The 21,334-nt window shown below is 44.5% G+C and overlaps 1 protein-coding gene across 2 annotated transcripts in view; it reads left to right on the top strand.

Moving 5' to 3' along the window:
- The first annotated feature begins 1,807 nt into the window (after positions 1-1,807).
- The window catches only part of USP12 (ubiquitin specific peptidase 12), a 67,310-nt gene continuing 47,783 nt past the window's right edge, over positions 1,808-21,334 (top strand). The window contains exon 1 of one of the 2 annotated variants that reach the window (XM_072976042.1): positions 1,808-2,216. In XM_072976042.1, coding sequence (XP_072832143.1) covers positions 2,169-2,216 — 48 coding nt within the window. In that variant the 5' untranslated portion in view covers positions 1,808-2,168. The remainder of the gene's footprint in view (positions 2,217-21,334) is intronic. The other variant, XM_072976041.1, reaches the window with a different exon arrangement.

The following is a 21,334-nucleotide window of genomic DNA, read 5'->3' as shown; positions in this document are numbered from 1 at the left end:
CTGACTGAATGGATTAAGCTCGGTCCTAATTTGTTTACTTGCTTGGTCCCTGAATTTATCTGGGTACAATTTGTAGCTTGTACACTCAGGAAGGCCCAAAAGAAGTCAGTTGCACACAAACTCCTCTTTCCCTATGCACAATGAAGCTCTCTGTAAAGCTGATACAGCTGCAGGTAAAAACTGTGTTCTAAGCCCAGAACATCCCTCTCAAGCTCTGGGGGCAAAAATGTGATGTTTCAGTCCAATCTTATCTTCAACTGTGTTACATATGATAAAAAACACCCCAGCCAGTGCAGTACCTAGCCCATAGAGGACTCTGTGTTTGTGCCCTTCCTTAGGCTGGGGAGATGAGGCACTGAGGTTTGCCGTTAGGATCTGTGGTATCACCTGTGAATTTAGATGGCTATAAAATCAAGTAAACACAGCTCCATACTATTCTACCAGAAATCCATTTGGAAAAGCCCTTGTTCTCATATAAAATTAGATATAAAGCTGATGGCATCTGTTCCTGTGACAGTTTAGGATTCGTGGATGAGGGAATCTGGGTGGGCAGCAGAGATGGAGATGGGGCTCAAATTCTGGTACATAGACCTGTTTGCTGGAACAGAATAGCAAGAGAGGAGGACAGAACGATGATAGACTTTTATCCAAATAGGCAAGACAGACAGGATCCAGGGCCATGGCGACACTGGTCCAAGGCCCAGGCGTACCCTGGAGGCCTAAGCAGGATGGAACATAGCAAGAAAGAACTCAGGTGGGTGATACTTCCAAGTCTAGGCGGGAAAACAGGAGGTGAGCAGTCCCAGGTACCTGATGTGTGGCTGTGAAAAACAGGCCCTAGCACTCCAGGGAGGCAGGTGCCTGGAGAACCAGACCAGCTACTATGGGACTTGGCTATATTCTGTTTGCAATTTTTTTCCCCTAAGCAAGCTTATACTGGAAATCACTATGGAAACAGCATTCATGTACCAGACATCTGTTTTTCACCTAATTTTTTTGAATGTTTTTGAATGTTTTGAACTTATGAGGTAAAGCATATCTGATTTTAGAGATTTGTCTGAATTTCTGCGGCACTGAGATGGGGGAACCCAAAAAAGGACCCCCATCAGTACAGTTCCTCCAATGGTGAAATATCGCCAGCTTTCTAATACAATAATTTATAAAGTTGTTCTACTAACTTGAACTTCTTTCTCAAGTGAGAAGAAGTGAAGCCAAGCTGTCTGGGTTGAGACCTTCCCTATTTTCCAATTCAACTTTCAGAACAAATATATTTAGAAATTATATTTATAACCATATTCTAAATGTATGGTCAAACAGCAGGAGGATATGCATCGTTTTTATTTAATTAATTTGTCTTTCGATAAATTACGGTGTTTTGACCCAGCTGATTCACCCATGTAAAAAGAAACAAACCACCTTAGATTTTAAGAGCTTGGGACGCTGCGTTACCGTACAGAAGCAGGTTTCCTCCCACCGCACCCAGAATTATTGTGGTCACCACCAGTTTTCTGTCTGGGCAGTGGGGACGAGCTGGCCCTTCGCCCTTGGTGGAGGCTGCGGGTCAGTCCCTTCCAGGATTAGCGCTGGTCGTGAGTCGCCCCCGGTGCCCCTCTGGCCCCTGCCCGGGCTCGCGGGCTCTAGGACCGCGAGGGACGCGGGCGGGAGGCGTGCCCACCCGAGCCCCGCCTCGGCCAAGCGCGGGGTGTGGCCGGCGCCGGAGTTCCCCGTCGCGCGCGCTCCGAGGCCGAGGCGGCTTGCGCGGGGGAGTGGGCGGGGCCGGTGCGCGGAGTGGGCGGGGCGCGCCGCCGGGCCGCGCAGCTGCCGGGCAGGCCGGGCATTAGGGCCTCAGCGGAGCCCGCTCCCCAGCGCGCTGGGCGGGGTGTGCGGCGGGCGGCTTCGCGGGCAGGCGCGGGCCCCGAGGCAGCGGCTGCGCCCTGCGCCGGGGAGGAGCCGGGGGCGGGCGGCCGGCAGGCGGGGGCTGGGGCCCGCGGCGGGGAGAGCCGGAGCGCCGGAGGCGGCGACGGCAGCGGCGGCTGAGCAGGCTCGGTGCGTGGGTCCGTGGCGGCTCGGGGTCCGCCCGCGGGCTGCGGTGCGAGCGGGCGGCGCGGCTGCCCTCCTCCCCCGCCCGCCGCCGCCGCTGTGATTGGGTGGAAGATGGCGCTGGGCGGATGGAAATCCTAATGACAGTCTCCAAATTCGCCTCCATCTGTACCATGGTAGGTGCGGCGGGAGGGCGGCGGGCGGCCGGGGCCCCGCCGGCGGCCCTCGTCCCCGCCCCTCGCCGCCCGCGGGGCCTGGCGCGGGGCCGGCGGCCGGGCGGGGGCGGCGCGCGGCCGGGCGGGGGCGGTTGGACGGCGGGGCGCGAGCGCGGGCGGAGAGACCCCGGGAGCGGGCGGCGCGAGGGTGGCGGCGGGGGGGGCGCCGGTCGTCGGTGCCCCGGGCTCGGCTGCTCGGTCCCCCCGCGGCGTCGGGGCGCCCCGGGCGGTGGGCGCGCGAGCGGGGCACGGGCCTGGCCGGGGATGGAGGTGGAAGGACACGAGCAGCGCCCGCGTTTCCGTCCGCGGCGGCTGGGCCGGGTGGCAGGGTCCCCGGGCGTGGGGTCTGCGGCAGGAAGGCAGGGTCTCCTTCCTGGCCGGGAGGGGACGGAAATCAGGCTCGGGTTTCCTTCCCGCGCCTCTGGCGAGGCCAAGACCCCCCACCGGGGCCGAGGGACGGGGTGTGTGTGTGAAGGTGGAAACTTTAAATAAGTGCTGTTGAAAAATTTCCCCCTTTTCTACTCTTCCTGAGAGGAAGAGCTCTCCCGTTTCCACCGTGTGTCCAGGTGGCAGTCTTGTCTTTGCGAATCCACGTTAATCTCGAAAACAGCTTAAGCATTCCTGTCATTTGTTTACTTTAATGCGCCAGTTGCATCTGCGTGCGGTTTCAAGTATTCCTGGGCAGGAACTGACGGCGAAGGTTGCTGTATGTTTGTTATTGGGGCATTTAAATCGACTTTCAGGGGAAAGTGCTAATGCCTGTTGAAAAGTCCCGAGTTAAGCAGAACGTGTGTGTATTTAAATCTTGGTGTTTTGTGCTTGGCCAGAAGGACCTGTTTTCCAAACAATGGGGCGAATTCGTTTCATCAGCTCCTTAAGACTTCCATTTAGCGATCTTAATGATGAGCCGTCACAGAAAAAAGTTATTCTTCGCAACGTGGCCTAGTGATTATGTTATTATAGACTTCTGAAATCTTTCCTTCAGTTTTCTGTCTTACCGGCCCTCTTTATGCATATAGGAAATCCCCCAAGCAATCTTCCATTTAAAGGTAGTACATTTCATGTACCTTTCTTTAATAAGGTGTGAATCGGATCGGAAAGATGCTTTAAAAGCAGATTCTATAGGGCACGCTGAGGAACAGTATGAAAAAATGGCTGAAATCAGGTGGGATTAAAGTCTACAGTATTAAATCATATTGAAGGATGAATCACTGAAGAATCCATTTTCTCAAATGGGTGTTTGTTTCTCTCTCAGTTCACATTTTAAGAAGGCATTGATGTTAAAGGGACTGTATTAAGAGGATTTCCCAGGGTCGTGTAGATTAATTATTTTTGGCTATGCCAGTTATTATCTTACTTTATTTCAAAAGAAATGTGATAATTAAATCTTTGAAAGTGATAATCTTGCCAGATTGCTGAGCTACACAGATTGTTTGGATCATAGTTCAGTTGTCAAAGTCTAGAGTTTCTGAGTGATGTGTTATTCTTTACTGACCTGTTCATCCGCTCAAGTGTATCAGGTATACATTTAGCGCCTACTAAGTGCTAGAGATTGAGCTGAGTGCTGGGGATACAGCAGTGACCAAGACTGCTTCTGCTTTCATGGTGTTTACATTCTAGTTAAGGGAGACAAACAGTATTTACATAAACGTATTAATACGTGCTCTAACCAGGTTAAGAAAATGAGGCACAGAGAGATTTGCCAAGTCACGCACTGAGTAAGTGGGATTTTGATCTCAAGAATTTTAGACCTCTAAGGTCTTTCGAGGGCTGCTGTACAGGTGCATTCACTGTGTGTGGCCTGTGTGTATTGTTGGTGGATACAGAAACATCAGTGCCTGGCCAAATGAGATTTCTCCAAACGTAGTGTTAAAATTGGGTGTGTCTGTGTTCCTATTTGAATAAATTCTGGTGTGCTCCCAGAATGGTGCTGCACATCTCAAAGTGATCTGCAGTCTTATTCTTTAAAGAAAACTTCATTCTATCTTCTGACAGTTACAAAACTGACAGTCAAGAAAAGCAAAGATACTTACCTCTATGCCTTTGTGAATTTCTGGCACGTTCATAGCTGTTTCAAGCAGGTAGCCTTACTTGAATAAGTCTATGCCTGCCCATCCCCTACATTTAATTTCACAGCATTTTTGTCATCTCAGTAGCACTTACCATGCTTCCTGTATTGTAAATTTTTCTCTTAATCTGTTCATTAGATTGTAAAGACCGTAAGGGGAAGGACTGTCGTTTATTTCTGCAGTTGGTGGAGTTGTGCAGACAGTAGAGGTTTCCCAGAGCCCTTCATTTCTCCTGCACATGTCCAGGGGGAGTGAGTCCGGTAAAACGTGGTTGAGGTTGGGGTTGTGTGGGGAGTGGTGGAGAGAACAGGGGCCGCACCAAAACAGAACGATTTCTCAGAGAATCAGCAGGTGGGAAAAGATTTATAACGAGTTTGAAATTTTATTCCATAAATAAGAACGGCGACGTAATATTGTCATTTGTCAGCATAAAGTACCTGGGCAAATCAGCAGTACCTTAATTGGGCTGAGTAACTGTTAAAAGCAAATCTTTTCAGATATGCCTCATTCTAGATTACTGTTCCGCTGACGGGTGAACATTAATGAAGTTTGTTTCTCTTAGGTTCGTGTTTTAGCCTGACCCAAATGAATGATTATGTTTAGGCTGCAGTGAATACATTTTCAGGGTACCTGTAGAAATGCCTCTTGTTATTGGTCCAAGAAATAATTTCAGTATCACGTGGTGCTTGTTCTGCTGCTGAAGTAGCTTCAGACTTGGCAAAGAGCAGCTGCCTAGTGTTTAATAGTGTGCTTAACAGTTGTGAAATAATGGGGAGAGTGGCTGAACACGTATAGAGGGGTGGCCTGTGTTTTGAAATTGAAGTGGGAGTTGTAGAGGAGCTTTTGGTGGCCCAGGACTAGAAAGTGACAGCACAGGTCAGGGTCAGGGCTGCCCGAGGAGCACGGTGGTGGGGGCTCTGCACTCCTCAGGTTCCAGTGGTGGGCGTCCCCGCTGGGAGTGGGTGTTGGGAGAGGGTTGGCTGAAGGAGAAGTTGTTCTGGTGAAGGTGGTAGGTCATGGGGGCCCTGCCTGGCTACTTTCCACCCCCCGACACTAGGGGGTCATCTCCATCGCTTAGAACACGGTGAGGCCGAGGCCACAAATCAGCTGCTCAGTGGGTCTTTTACTTCGAAAAACCTTGCCTAGCGCAGCACCCTGGGCGTGGGAACTGTATGTAGCAGTGAATAACTGGCTTATTGCAGGAAGGTCCCAGGTGAGACCGGCTGTTTGTCTTGTCTAATTGTTTGAGTCTCACTGAGACTTGAGTCACTGACCAGGAGTCAAATGTGTGTGTGGTCAGTGCAGTTTATCACTCCAGAAAGAGGGAAGGAGAGAAAACCGCAAAGCCTGTGCCTTGTCGGGGATGGGGCGGAGGGATTCATACAGTCAGAATATTAAATAGTAAAATTCCTTGTTCCTTTTTCAAGAAATAGGATGGATATAATTCTTTTATTAGTGAAATATTTAATTAATTTTTGTTAATGTTTTATTAGTAAAATAGTATTTCTGTGATAGGAACATTCAAGCTAAGTTGCCATTGGTTTACTAATTTTGCTGTTTCTAATGTTGATTTAAGAGGGATGGAAACTTCAAAAATAAGGAGTTTTCTGTCATATAAATGGTTGGTTTAATACTGATAAAGAATGTTTGAACATGTGTTTCAGGACCTTAGTGGAGAGAACGTTTAGAATAAGTATGATAAAGGTTTCATATAAGCCTGCTGATCTTTTGAATTTGACTAAAATGCATATTGGACATTAAAAATTATACGTAGGAGTTTGGGATTAGCAGATACAAACTGCTATATATAAAGTAGATAAACAGCAAGGTCCTACTGCAGAGCACAGGGAACTGTATTCAATATCCTGTATTAAACCATAATGGAAAAGAATATGAAAAAGAATATATATAGCCGAATCACTTTGCTGTACACTAGAAACTAACACGACACTGTAAGTCAATTATACTTTAATAAAAATTTTTTAAAAAATTACACATGCTCATTATAGAAAATTTGGAAAATGCTCTATAAAAGAGAGTTTGGAAACTCTTAAGGAAGCACAAAGAAAACAACTTTACTTCCCAGCACTTATTTTGTCTTTTTAAAAAAATTTAATTGAGCTTATACCCCAGATAAAAATTTACATTTTAGTTTTCGCTGTGTGTTATTGGCACTGACCACAAGTAAAGGTAAGACCATTGGGATTTGAAACTGTTAATATGCTTAGAAAGTATGGTTTTAAATACCATGTTCCATTATGTGCAACATGTGTGAAGATGCTGATCTCATTTTGTTATGTGCGACTTTGCTTGTTACCTCCTGTGGTTTTCTGCTTCCACCTCTGGTTTTTATAATAAATCTCAAAGTAGGCTAATTATTTACTCTCCCATGATCCATGTGGCCTGTTTCAGCCAGACTTACAATGACGTACCTGCTTGTCTTTGGTTCTGGGCTTCTGACCCAGCCCCCAGAGACTGAGCCCACTTCCATTTTGTCGTAAGTTTCTTTCTTCCTGCCTTTAAAGTCACATTTATTGAAGCTTTCTTGAAAATCTACTGTCCCAAGAAAGATTATTTAAGCATCTGTTTACTTAGTATTAATTCCTTTCCAGAAACCTTCATTTTTTAGATTTAAATAATCTAATTTTGTTTTGATTTCTCTTTGAGTAGTTCAATTCCAGAAACTTAAAAGAGCAATTGGACCAGAAGGAAACTTCTAGTCCGGGTTTTGACATTTAGATCTGTACATGTGGGGAAGTCTCTGAAGCCTTCCAAGCTTTGTAAAATGAAGGGTTTGGACTAGACACTGGCAAATGCTCTGTGTTTCCTTCTACATGTAAAACTCAGTGTTCTCTGATCCTTTGAGAGTTTATAAATGCTTATTGATAGCATTTTGGGAACTCTAATCATGTTTAATTCATCAGTCAATTAATTATTTTCTTTTTTCCATTTTGACCCCCTTCACCCATCTCTCCCCTCTCCCCTTCCACCTCTGGCAACCATCAGTCTGTTCTCTGTGAGCTTGTGGGGGGGGTTTGTTTTTTAAATTATGCATATGAGTGAGATAATGTATTTGTCTTTCTCTGTCTGATCTACTTCATTTAGCATAATATTTTCTAGGTCCATCCATGTTGTCACAAATGGCAAGATTTTAGTCTTTTCTATGGGTGAGTAATATTCCGTTGTATTCATACACCACAGCTTCTTTATCCTTTCATCCATTGGTGGTCATTTTGGTTGTTTCCGTATCTCAGCTGTTGTAAATAATGCCGCAGTGAACATAGGGATGCATCTGTCTTTTAGAATTAGTGTTTTCATTTTCTTCAGTAAATATCCAGAAGTGGAGTTGCTGGATCGTGTGGTAGTTTTAGTTTTAATTTTTTTGGGGAGCTTCGATACTGTTTTCTGTAGTGGCTGCACCAATTTGCATTCCCAAAAGCAGTGCGCAAGGGTTCCCTTTTCTCCACATCCTCAGCAACACTTGTTATTTCTCATCTTTTTGATGATAGCCATTCTGATGGGTGTGAGGTGATATGTCATTGTGGGTTTTTTTTTAACGGAGGTACTGGGGATTGAACCCATTGGGCCTTGTGCATGCTGAGCACACGCTGCCACTGAGCTCTGCCCTCCCCCGATGTGTCACTGTGGTGTTGATTTCAGTTTCCCCCATGACTAGTGATGTAGAGCGTCTCTTCATGTGCCTGTTGGCCGTCTGTGTGTCATCTTTCGAATCAGATCCTAAGCCCATCTTTAAATTAGATTGTTTTTGCTGTTGAATTGTATGAATTCTTTTATCTATTTTGGATGCCAGTCCCTTATCAGATACGTGGTTTGCAGTGTTTTCTCCCACTCAGTAGGTTGGGCCTCACTGTGTTTTAGGGAATGTGAGGAGCATAGAGTCAGATACAGTTAAATGGCTTATACCTAGTTTCCCAGTTTTTTTAACTGTTACAGAATTTATGGAAGGTTGCAGCCCAAAGTAGATGTATTTCTTTTTTCGAAAGTATTTATTGGAGGTTAGTGATACCTCATGCACACAGCTATTTACCTATTTTTGACATTTTTTTCTTTTCCAATACCATTTAAGAAAAGATTTGAATTGGGGCACTTTTTTGAGATTCTATGTTTATTTCCCTAGGTATGAGTGTGAACTTGCACAAGTTCCTTCTCTGTGCCGTGGCTTTTTTATCTGTAGATGAGAGCGAAGTAATACCCAGTTCACAGGGTTGTAGGCTGGCACCTGGGCGGTCGTTAATCCCTCTGTGGTGTTGGTAGCTATTATTATCACCTTTATAAAATGATTTATTTTCTCCCCTCAGTGTGTAAGGAGGACTTGTTGGCAGTACTAATTAATGCCAACTCAGCAAGTACTGGGAACCAAAATTGAATTTTTTAAATAAAATGCAGTTATTTTAGTTCATTTTCATCACGAGAAACAGTTTATTAATGGTATAGGCCTCTACGAAAGCATACATTTATTTTGAAGTTAAAACGGTTAGATTATACTACAAACTAAGGACATAGATTGGCTTTTCCCCTTGTTTTGAATAGTTTGTAGAAAGAGATTGTACTTCCTTTGTCTGGGAATAAAAATGTTCTAATTTGTGATGTTCTCAAAAATGTTTTAGATGTTTAGGTAAGTTGGGAATACTGCTTTCAGAAGAAAAATCTTACTTTTTATAGTAAAAAAAAAAAGCACACCAACCTTTTGTCATGGTTAGAATGAGACATAGGCTTCAGGCCGTGTTCCCTTTATATTTGCTGGTGTTTCCTGGTGCCGTATCATTGCACTGATCCCCTCCTGCCTCTGTCCTTCTCATCACCTGCTGTGCAAATGCCCACCTCCCTTTTAGGTCGCTTGTCTGAAACCTCTCCTTGTTTCATGGGCTGGAAGAGGATTATTTAAATATCTGTAAAGTACTTTGTTGGAAGAAAAAGGTAAATGCTGGATATTACGAGGAGTTATGGGTTATAGAATTAAAAACTCAGAGACCCAGTGTTGTTGAAAATACCTAAATATAAGAATCACTCAGTTAAAATCCTATGCACAGAATTTGTATTAGAAGGAGATGAAAGAGACAGTTTACATACATAATTTGTTTTGGAAGAGAAACTGTTCAGCCTTTGCTTTCACGAAAGTACTCAGTCGAGAAGGGTTTTGGGAGAGCGTGAAGTCCCTGACAGTTGGTACAGAACGTGCTGGCGTGGGGTGCCCTAGACCGTCCTCATCCTCTGTGCTTACTGGCTTATTCTTTTCTGCTGCTTCTCCAAAAGAAAGATTATTAGCTTTTTCTAAGAATTTTGGGGTGTCTACAGAGCGATGTATAAGCTTGCGTAGAATCTCCATCTGTAGTAATCCACACGTCCAAAACTGTGCCAAAGAAAATTTTTTTCCAAGTTAAAACAAGAAGTGGATGTTTTTTCAGTGATAACTGACAGATGTTCTTATTGAAATGCTTCTTAGGTGCGGGAGCCAACCATGTGTTTCCGACTTGTGAACAGTGGTTTAATCATGGTGTCTTTTAATGGAGTTAGAGCACTGTTGCTTTTGATTTTATTTCAGTGCTTTTTACTTTAGTGACCTAAGTAAGCCTTCTACCTGGCAGTGAATAAGTGTGTGAGTGCTTTTTATGGAAGGAGGGGTGACTTTATTATTTTTAAGTTAATAGCAATGTGTTCTGTTTTTGTTTTCATAAAGAGTGCCTTTTCTTCATAAGTATTTCCAAAAGTACTCATGGAGATGTCGTGTCAGGGTGGATGTGGGTATTGAGGATGCAAAGATGGGAGCATGAGAAGCTCTGGTCTTGCAGAGCTTCCCATTCAGTGTTTCCCTAGTGGGTTACAGTTGTGTAGAGAAAGAAGTCCTCTTGGGCCCTGGGCAGCTGGGAAGTGTCTGGATTGACCAGAGATCCCAACCAGCGGCACCCAGGGGAGAACAGCCCTACCTGTGTCTCCTTGTGGGCTCCGCACTTAGACGTGTGTGTGTGCCATGGTGAGAGAAAGGTGGGGAAGGAGGAGAGACGTGTACAACACGTCACTGTGATAAGCGTGTGAAAGGGAAAGTGGTCATTTCTTCCTGGGAGAGAGAGGAGGGCTTCAGGAGAAAGCTTCGCAGAAGAGATCTGAAGTTTGTGAAATGAAGTCTACTATGTGGACGGAAGAGAGGGGATTCCAGAGGTGAGCAGAGGGGCCACCTCGTGGGATAATGCGCTCCTTTTAGGTTCTGGAGGTGGTTTGAGTGGAAGGGCTCTTGGGAGGAATGAGGCTGGAGAAGAGAAAGGGGCCAGAGGGTTCACCAGTTACTGCCTCCCATTGAAGTATCATGAAAATATGCATTTAGCCTGCGGGAGTGTAAGTTCCAAGGAAAGTTTGGATAAAGAAACATTGGAATTGATGGAAGTATGTTGGTAAATTTTATATTATATTGATTGTTTAAAAAGTTGTATTAAAAAAAGGTGATGACAGTGATAAGATGGGGTGGGGTAGGAAGGATTGTTTCATGGGTAGTTAGAGCCTGTTAAATCTTGTCCTCCCCAAAACCCAATACTAGAAAGTTTAAAGTTTTATATGTATGTTAAAAATTAAGGATGAATACATACCCAAACAAGAGATGAATTTTCTTGCCTCCAAACCAATTGAAACTTAAGCTTTATCACTCAAACTCTGAGGGAAGGAAAATAGGAAAAATATGATTCAAAAGGAAAAAAAGATAAATAGAAAACCAAAATAAAATGGAAGAAATAGGCTCAATTTCATTAATTACAATAAATCTAAATGGATTAAATTTATCTGTAGTATTGTGAAGGAACTATCAGATTAGATAAAAAACAAAATACTGCTCAACAACAAACCTGCCTAAAACAGAGAGACAGTCTATATAACAGTAACACCATACTGCTGTCACCCCTAAGAACTTAATATCTCCACAAGCTCTCTGTAAGTTTCAGAATCATTAGTCCTTTTCTTTTTTCGTTAGTCTCATACTCTGTCTCATGTCTGTCATCTTGAAAATCCTTCTAGAGCTAGAAAAGCTCAGGAAATGTTAGTCCCACTTTCACAGATTGGAGAAAGAAGCTTCAAGTCACTCCACATCGACTAGGGATGAGGTCCACGTTTCTTGACTCCCAAATCCACGATGACACCTACAAGCCAAGGTGTTGCAGCTTTCTTGGTTGAGACAGAATTGGCTTTCCTTCCTTTTTAAACAAGAATCTGGGAATTTCTGTCCCTAACGTCTAAGCTTTCTGTGTGTGTGTGGTTTTGAATCCGATTTCACTTACTAGTAATTTGTGGTTGGATGGACGACTTTCCTGATTTCAGCTGTGAAATGGAGTGATAATTTCCCCATTGGATCAGATGAGAGGATGCATGTGAAGTGGGATGATTCGTGTGAAAGTCCTTTGTACTGTAAACGTAAATTAGAATCATCACATGATCACTATTGATAGGACTTCTTGTCCTCATAAGGAGAGGATGGGGGCATGTTCTGGTGCCATGGCTGTGGGAGTGACAGCAGGGCTCACAAGTTACTGCTGACAAAGTTGAAGTCATTACAGAGTTTGAAAATGAGTATTTTAATGATGCTAGTCTTGGGATGCTCGGGTAATTCATGAAGCAGTTGTAGATTACTCTTTTTTTAAAAAAAATCTTTTAAATATTTTAGGAATTTATGGTTCAGAGAGTTTTTCTTTTTTCCTACCTGGGTATCTGTGGGCTTGGTTCTCTTATTGACATGCGATTCTTGGCCAAATTATTTGTGCAGTGAAGGAGCAGTTTACTTCTGATGTCAGCAAACTTACTGTAATTTCCTTCTAGTTAGCATTTTTTTGTAAGGGCTAATATTATAGTGACTAAATTGTGTTAATTTCTACAGTATTGGTCTCCCTGAGTTTTTCAGGGATCCCTGAGAAGAGAACTTTCATAATTCTTTCAAATTATGATCAAAGTAAGAGCCCTTGCAGGCACAAATAAAGAAAGCAGTGGAGTAAGTCCTGGGGCAAGGAGAGAAGAAAATAAAAGCCTTCTGTTCTTACGGAATGGAAAATATGTCTATAATGTGAGATCCTATAGGCAAAAACATTTATTCTGCTTTGGACTTCAGTCTAAGGAACAATCCACTGTAACGCTGAAGAAGTTATCTTTTTTCCTAAAATACTGTTTCACAGTTTTTTGTTTTTCCCCTGATGTTGGGAAGATTCCCTGGTGTTTAGTCTGCGTCATGCAGGTGTTCATATGCAGAATAATTACGGTGGTACCTTGTGGGTAGTGATTGGTACTTTAAATTTTGCATGAGGTAGATGTGTCTTGAAATAATAGAGGAAGGGTGTTCTTGTTTCTGTAAAACAGAATGTAATGTTTAGAAGGTTTCAGACTTTGGCCTTGAATGGTGACGCTTTGGTTTTCTTCTAGGAACCGGTGAGGAATGGAAATAAAGTGTCTTTGCCGTTTGATTATTTGATGGACTTAAGGTTGTGATGCTGGTGATTTCCTCAGACTGATGGCCTCAGGGTTATTATTTAAAGGTGAACAAGAGTTGGAACAAATTTAAAATGTCAGAGGCTCAAAACTGGATACAGTGCTTTGACTCTGCTAGGCAAATTTTTTATTTTTGTTGTCATTATTTGCATATGTTTCTTTTAAAAGACAGTTCATTAAAAAAAAAGCTAGTTTCTCTAGCTTACTAGTTTCATTTGTTTTGATTGCATATTTTAAATTTCAGACGGTTTACATCTCCCTCACAGGGAGACGTCTGGACTGACGGTCAGCTCAGTAGGAGAGAGCTGGCAGGAAGCACCTCCCAACTTCTGATGGTTTTCTCTGTGAAAGCCAGGCCTCCGCCTGATGACCACACTTGGTTATCTGCATCGTTGTCTTCTTGTTTGAAGACATTTATAGATGGTCCTTTTCAACCGAAAATAAACAAGTGAGCTCTGTCACCTCCTCTGTGTCTCTGCTTGTGGTTTGTTTGATTATTTTTGTCCTTTCCGGGCGGCGTGGCCACCCTGGCTGGCGCTGCCCCTCCAGGCGTCCCGGCCCCGCCTTTCTCGTGTCCTCCCCCCCCTCCCCCCCATTGCAGCGTTTCACCCCAGATGTCACCATCTCTCCTTTCCACCTCTAGAACCGGGCTATGGTTATTGTACCACCTCAGCAAGTTCTGCCCATGATGACCTGGGTCATCTCAGCAGACATGGTGGCATGGGAGGTGACGCTGGTCATTTTCAGCTTCCAGAGGAGCGTGCATGGGGACCTGAGGCTGAGTGGCTCTTAGTGGTGCTGTTGCTGGGTACTTTGCACACTGATTAAGCAAACTTAGAGATGATAAATCTGGAATTGATTATTAACAAGAAGTAGGATGTTTGGGTCCATTTTTGGTTTCGTAAGCTAACGAGCCTTCTCAAAATGTTCCCTGGTGCTGTGGCAGGGAGAAGGCTGGGCTGAGTGGGCATGGCCCAGTTGAGAAATGAAATTCAATGATAGAACATTTGTAAAACCTTCAGAATTATATTCCTGGTAGACATGGGGGTGGTTGGTAAACATTATCTTATTTTCCTGCTGTCATTTTTGCCAACAACTTGTGTTGAATACTGATTCTGAGATGTCACGACATGGTCACTGTTAGAAATGGGGTGGTAGATATGCCTTTGTAGTTCAGTAATTAATGAATTTTTTAAACTGTCTGAAGTAAATCACTCAGGTTTAACTGTGTTATTGTTAAGGAACTTTACGACCTCTGATTTTCTTGGCAGCAGTAGTTTCTTTTAATTCATTTTTTAAAAGTTTAACAAAATTTATTGTTTTAAAAAGTACAAAAGCTTGTGAATTAAAAAAATCCATCTCCTACAAAGAGAAGGAGGGGCGATCCTTTCCAAGAGTTAATTGCTTGTAAGAGTGTGTGAATGTGTGTCAGGGGCTGGACATCACCTGAGCATATACAAACATACAGTAGTGTGTGTGTGTGAGTGTGTGAGAGATCACCCCCACCCCATCAAATCTGCAGATTGATTTGCAACTTGCTCTTTTCACTTAACAGACGTTTTTCTTTATCATTACGTTGCTTCATTCTAGGTCAAAACTGTGCTCATTTTAATTCTCCATAATCTTCAGTGTCTATCATTTGAGAAAGATTTAGTTATATAATACTGGCTGCACATTTTCATTCTCTTTGACATCAGTCTTGTTAGTTTCCTCGGGTTGCCAAAGCCAAGTACCCAAAACTTGTGTAGTTTAAAATAACAGAAGTTTGCTGGAGGCCGGAGCCCAGAATCAAGGCTCAGGCAGAGCCGGCTCCTTTGGAGGCAGGCTGTGGGGAGGGCACTCTCTCTAGCCCCGCACTCTGAGGGATGGGGGCTTAGGGCTGGGGGGCACGCTTGATCTCAGTACAGCAATGGGGCTGTCAGGTCCATTTTTACAGTCAGTATCGAGGAATGTTCATTAAGGAGGCTACTCACTAGACACTAGAGCTGCACTTTAGTGTCAGTCTGTGTCCTCAAAGGACTTGCAGTCTAGTTGGGAAAACCAGACTCACACGTAACAGCAGCAGCAGCAGTAACAGTGTAAATGACGACGCACACTTGTTGTGCTGAGTGTTCTGATGCTTGAATGGAAGACAGGCGGGCATTCGGAGCGAAGCCTGGGCCACTGGAGAAGGTCTTTGGGAGTGGTGCGTAGGGGAGCTTGGTGGGATTTGAAAGATAATTTGAGGGAAGGTGCGGAAAGGGAAAGGCTTTAGAGAAGAGGCGAAAATATGAATGAAAATTGACGGTAAATACATTAGAGTTTAGTTATTAGAATTACTTAAGTAGTTTAATGTTTCAGTAACTTTATCACATTTATTAAATGGATTGGATTTGTATTAGTTTAGGCAAAAATCTCCTGTTAAAGTTGTCTGGTAGATTTTTAAAGAAAAAAAACTCATATGTTTTTAATAATCACATTTGTAGCCTACAGAGCTCACTTTGCTAGAGTGAGTTAGTGAGGAGAAGGTCTGCCTTTGGCCGCGGGGCCAGGCAGGGGCCGAGATCGGGGGACAGCACTGGCTTCTTTCCTTCCCGGTGTGATGGCAGAGGAGGAGCCTCAATCTGAGACCCATTTCAAGCATACACTTTTTTTGCTTTTTAGCTCATTACTTGTAAGCTTATCAAGAGAAAAGGGGTCAGAGGAAGTGGTTTCATAGAAAATTAATTGAAAAAAACACAACCCGCTTACAGTGAATCAGTCATTAGTAAAAATAACTTACGCAGAATGTACTTTTGTGGCAGTACATCCATGAAGAAACCTCCCCAGTGTCATTGTTTGCATTTCAAACCACTTTATTACTTCATTTTTTTTCTGAACAGTGATGGGAAAATCTATGAAATGGGCCAACAGGAGTAGTATTGTTTCACAGATAAGGAGGTGGGCAGTAGGCTGCCTCAGACCGCAGTCCTGCGGTCAGTGAATTGAGGCAGGATTCCGCCCGGGATCTCTGTTCTGCCTAGAGCTTTTGCCGCTGGACCGTACTGCTCCCCGAGTAAGTGCAGAGTGTCCCCCCGTCCTCCACCCCCAGTACGACCACAGTATCGTTTACTCTGCTCCCCCACCCCCATTTCTTAGTGCCCTCAATCCAGTCATGGTTGAAATCGCCTGATTGTCTCAAATGCTTTATGTGGTTGGGTACATGCACTGTACTTGGCTGTTGTAGCTGTTAAGTGTGGGTCTTTTTAAGAACAGCAGTTTATCTGCTGGGACAGGACGTCGTCCCTTAGCTTCTCCCGTTTCCTGCATCTGCTGATTGCGTCCCTTAGTAGTGTTGAGCATCTTTCTCCATCCTGTGTATTTTCTGTAAACTGGTCTATCTGGAGGCTTGATCCAGACTCTTTATTTGGCTTGGTTTTATGGGGGTGGGATTGGGGGAGTAGGTGGGCGGTGTTGAAAAAAGGTGTCATAGGTGATGTGTCCTTCCTGTCACAGCACAGTAGGAGGCACGGGTGTCTCGTCTCCATGACTGGGAGGTTGATTTTGGTTCAAGAGTTGTCAGCACGATCCTTCTAGTGTGTAGCTCTCGGCCGCTCTTAATGGTTTTGGGGTTTTGTTTTGTTTTTTTTTTTTTTAGCAACTGTTGATAACCATTGCCTGAATCCAGCATTTCATTAGAGGTTCAGAATAGAGTTTTAACTGCATTTGTAAGTTTTTTATTTTAAATAAATACTATAAAAACCATTCAGAGAGAATGTAGATGTGTTCTTCATGTCACATTTAAAGCTATAGAGATGTAAACTTTCTTACATATGCAGATTTTCTTCATAATTGCACTTCCGAAGTAATGAATTTAGTCTGGCTACCCTTTAAAGTAAAGTAGCTTTTTTCATATCTAAACATAATTTGGTGGTCGAACTAGCGAACAGGTACCTAGGGTTCTAATGAAAATTCTTGCCTATGATTTATATTATAGTTAGTAAGGCTCGACTGTGCACTAGTGCTTATTAACAAAGTAGTTTTACTTTTATTTTCCATTTTTAATGTGTTCTGTTTCAAAGTCACATACTTCCTACTCTTGTTATTGAAGCAACTTCAGATTCTTAAGCAAATGATTCAGAAAGCTGGATGAACTAACCAGATATAGTCACTTTAATTTTCAAATTTTAAAGTTATTAGAGTGTATTTATTTCTATGTGTAGTGTTTAAAGTGAACCAAAAATCTGTGTGTGTATCAGTTTCCTGTTGCTGTTGTAACAAATCACCACTAATTTAGCTGCTTAAAAGAACATACATTTATTCTTCTGTGGTTCTGGAGGGCACAGGTTTGCAGTGGGTCCTACTGGGCTGGCATTACAGTGTTGGGAGAGCAGCGTTCTGTCTGGAGGCTTCGGGGGAGAGTTGGCTTCCCTTCCTTTTCCTGCTGCTACAGGTGCCTGCAGTCCTTGGCTGGGTGCGCCTGCTGTTTACGAAGCTGGTGGTGGCTGGTCGGTCTTTCTCACACCGCATCGCCCTGACACTGACTCTCCTGCCCCTCTCACTTGCAGTTTGATAAATCAGGCGCATCTGGGTCATCCAGGATAACCTCCCTGTCTCGGTCACTTGACTGGGAACCTTAACCCCCTCCCCCCGCCGTGTAGTCTAACATTCTCAGGTTTTGAGGATTAGGGTGGGGTGTTATTTTTCTGCTGCCACCGTGTGTATACATTTTTTTACTTAAAAAAAATAAGTTGTTATACTGAATGTGGAAAACTGGTTCCTGACATGTTTGCAGTGGATTTGGGGCTGAGGCGAAGTACTGGGCAGGACTTTGAGTGGGTTTGTGAGCTCTGCCTTTGCACGCGGTGGACGGCGGCGGTGGTTATTACCAGTTGTAGGCGCAGGAGCAGCGGGAGAGACCTGGAGGTGCCCGGGTGCTGAGGAGAGCCGGCTGCCCGTATTTCACAGCTTTTGGTGAGCTGATACATGCAGGCTTTGTAGCGTGAGAGGGCATGAAAATGAACACAGTGGGTGAAACCCGGACCACGTGGCCTTGCTCAACAGAGAATCTGTGGAATACATTTCAGGACTTAAAGACGGGGTCAGACCTTTTAAATTTGTAAGTCGAATGAGAGTTGGGTTTCATTAACGGATAATCTTTGGGGTTAAGAGAGAAGGCTTCAGGACAGACTGTGAGCCTCCTCAGGGGGAAAGGAGAGGAAAGGGTACCTGGGGTTTCCTTCCTACGCAAGCTGGGGAGGTATGGAGAGTCCTGTAGGGTGTGAGGTAGACGTCTAGTGCTTAAAGATGACACGGGAAGTTCTCACTCGAGGATTCCCGAATCTCGAGCACTTTTTGTCTTGCAGTTATTGAACAGCTGCCCTAATTAGATTTGATTTCTCAGTAAACGTAAGAGAAGTAGGTCGGAACAAAAAGCCTGCACATTCAGGAACTTTATTTTTTTCGATGTGCTTATGAGTCTAGAGGAAAACCAAGGCAGCAGGAGACGGAGAAGAGAAGAGGCGTGCTGGTAAGCAGGAGCAGTGAGTGCTCCTGCCCGGCCCTGTGCGGCTGGGCGGGCGGGGAGAAGAGCCGCGTCCCCGGGAAGGTGTGTCCTCGAGGGGAAGTGAGACTCGAGTCCTCGGGCGCCGGGGGCCGGCGGCGGGAGCGGCGGTGGGAGCCGGGCCCGGTGGGAGGCGGCAGCGCGGCGCTCTGCCGTTCCGGGGGGAGCCGTTCACCCTTGCCATCTCCTTTTTGGAGAAGTTTATTGTTATTAGAGCTTACAGCACGTACTCAAAATTAGGAAGTGTTTCCGCCCTGTCACTTTATATACACGTGCAAATCCGTTTTATCTGAATGTTTATGTTGAGGACTGCGACGTGGGTTTGGGCGGTGAGCCCTGCGAGCTCTGACGTCGGGTCCGGGGACTCGGAGCTGCTGCGCGCGCTCTGCTCCTCAGAGGCCGCTCGGTGCGCGGCGCGGGGCTCCCGCCTGCCGGCCGCTTCGTGGGGCCCCGCCGCACGGCGTTCCTGCCGCCGCGGCTGCGGACTGAACGTGCGCGCGCTTTCCCACATTCCTGTGTTGCAAGTGGGCCCTTCGGGGGTGATGAGGTCGCGAGGGTGGAGCTCGCGGGTGGGGTTAGTGTCCTTGTAGAGGGGGTCCTGCGAGCTGCCCCGGCGGGTCCGCGTGCAGGCGGGAGGGCCCTCGGGCAGAGCGGCCCTGCCGGCACCCGGCCCTGCCTTGCAGACGCCGGAGCAGTGAGGAACCGGTGCTGGCCGTGTAAGCGCCGGCCTGTGGCGGTTTGTGGTCGCATCCCGAGCAGACTGGGGCTGATGCCTTGAAATACCTGCCGGAATCTGCTGGCACCCCGTGGCCAAGATTTTATAAGTTTTCCCCCTGACTCTCGCCTTTTCCCCACTACTCCCCCTTTATTGCTTGCTTTTGTGTGAAGTGAACGTTCTCCAGTGTAGTATTTTATTTTCATTATTGATTTTTCATATGTATATATTTTGGCTCTAGGTTTTACCATGTAAGTCTTAATTTGCCAGAATCAGCTTTCAATTTATACTAGCTTAATTGCAGTAATATAGAGGAATGTTACTCCTAATAGGTCTATTCCCTTTCTCCCCTTTTGTGGCATTATTTTTATATGTATCGCATCTGTTAGTGTTACTGATGCAGCAGTGCATTGTCACAATTGGTACGTTACCACCTCTGTTTCCTAAGCCCCTTAGAAGTTCGCTCCTTTTGTGCTGTTATTGGTAAACGTATGGCATGTATATTACATTTACATAGATCACAGGCCCAGTAATATTTACGTAGAGATTATTTTACACAATTGCTTTTTAAATCAGTTAAGAGAAGAAAGAAAAAATGTGTCTGTGGTGTCCTTTGTAGTGAAACAGTTACTGTCACGGGTCTTCCCCTCCTCTTTACATGGGCTAGAATTACTGTCTACAGTCACACTTTCAGCCTGAACAACCTCCTTTTAGTATTTTTTATAACATGGTCTGCTAGCAAAAGATTGTCAGGGCTTGTTTTGTTTTTTTGGTGTGGGGAAGTCTGTTTCACATTTAGTTTGAAAGCTTTGCCAGATTTAGTATTCTTGGTTGACAGTGCTTTCCTTTGAGCAGTTTGAGTATGTTGCCCCCCTGCCTTCTTCCTGCCTTGTTTCTGCTGAGAAGTCAGCTGTCAGTCTTATTGGCGCCCTTGTAAGTGACTCATCCTTTTTCTCTTGCTGCTTTCAAGTTTTCCTCCTTGTCTTTGACTTTCAGCATTTTCACTGTCATGTGCCTGTGTGTGGGCCTCTTTGTGTTTATGACATATGAATTCTTAAATGGTTTATGTTAAATGCCTATACCTTTCAGTTGGAAGTTTTGTTTCATTTTTTGGACATTTCAGTTGCAGTATAATATATCTACATTGTAGGTCAGAATGATTAGATTAATTCAGATTTGTTTCAACTGGGAATATATTCCTACAGTTAAATATTACAAACATTCTCACAAATGACACTCACAAGAAAATTGGAAGCAAACTGAAGTGAAATGATAGTATGAATTCCTTTCATGACGTACATTGTTGTGCCTAATTGTAGGTTAGCTTCACTGTATGTTCTACAAATAAAACTGTTCAGTGCTAGCTCTTTGAAAAGGCAGTGGATATGGGCCATCCAGCTGCATGGTTGTAGGATGATGTGTTAGTTTCCTAGGGCTTCAGTTACCATACTGCAAACCTAGGGGCTTAGAACAATGATTGTCTTACAGTTCTGGAGGTTAGGAGTCCAAATTCAAGGTCTTGGCAGGGTTACACCCCGTCTGAAGGTGCCAGAGAAGGCTCTGTCCCAGCCTCTCCTAGCTTCTGATAGCGTCACTTGGAAGTCCTGAGCCTCAGGGGTCCCTTGACTTGTCCACGGCCAGCTTTTCCCTGCATCTTTTCACACCACGTTCCCTCTGTGTGTGTCTGTGTCTGAACTTCCCCTTTTTATAAGGACACCAGTCACGTTGGATTAAGGTTCACCTTAATGGCCTCATTTTAACTTGATTACTCCTGTAAAGACCCAATTTCTAATGAAGGTCACAATCTGAGCTCCTGAGAGTTAAGACTTCCATGTATTTTTTTTTTTTGGTAGGGGGTGGGGGGACACAGTTTAGTTCATAACAGGTGGGTTAAAGGAGTATTGCCGTATTAAGCCCTTTCAGAAACAGGACAGGGACTTAAGGAACCGTGCTTTTTAAGGAGAGTAGCAATTAGTTTAGGCATCTTTCAAACTAACTAGTTTGTGTACCTCTACCTCACTGACAGGCCAGCGGTAGAGCTCTGTAGTGGTGGAACTTGTGCTTAATTTTGCCGTTAGTCTAATAATGACTGACATTTTCCAAAAGTGGTTGTAGTTCATTGTTTGATTTTTTCTCCTTCTTTGTAACTGCTCAATCTGCTGCCCTATCCAGCGTCCCTCACCCAGGTCTTTCACAGCTGTGTAATTTTTTCTTTTAATTACATAGATACTTAAGAAATTTTACTGTTTTACTGAGTATAAAAGGAATAAATGTTTGTGATGGACAGCAGTGTGTAAAG

The sequence above is a fragment of the Vicugna pacos genome, chromosome 14, assembly GCF_048564905.1.
Source record: "Vicugna pacos chromosome 14, VicPac4, whole genome shotgun sequence".
NCBI lineage: Eukaryota > Metazoa > Chordata > Mammalia > Artiodactyla > Camelidae > Vicugna > Vicugna pacos.
This window is presented reverse-complemented; position numbering and strand designations above follow the sequence as displayed.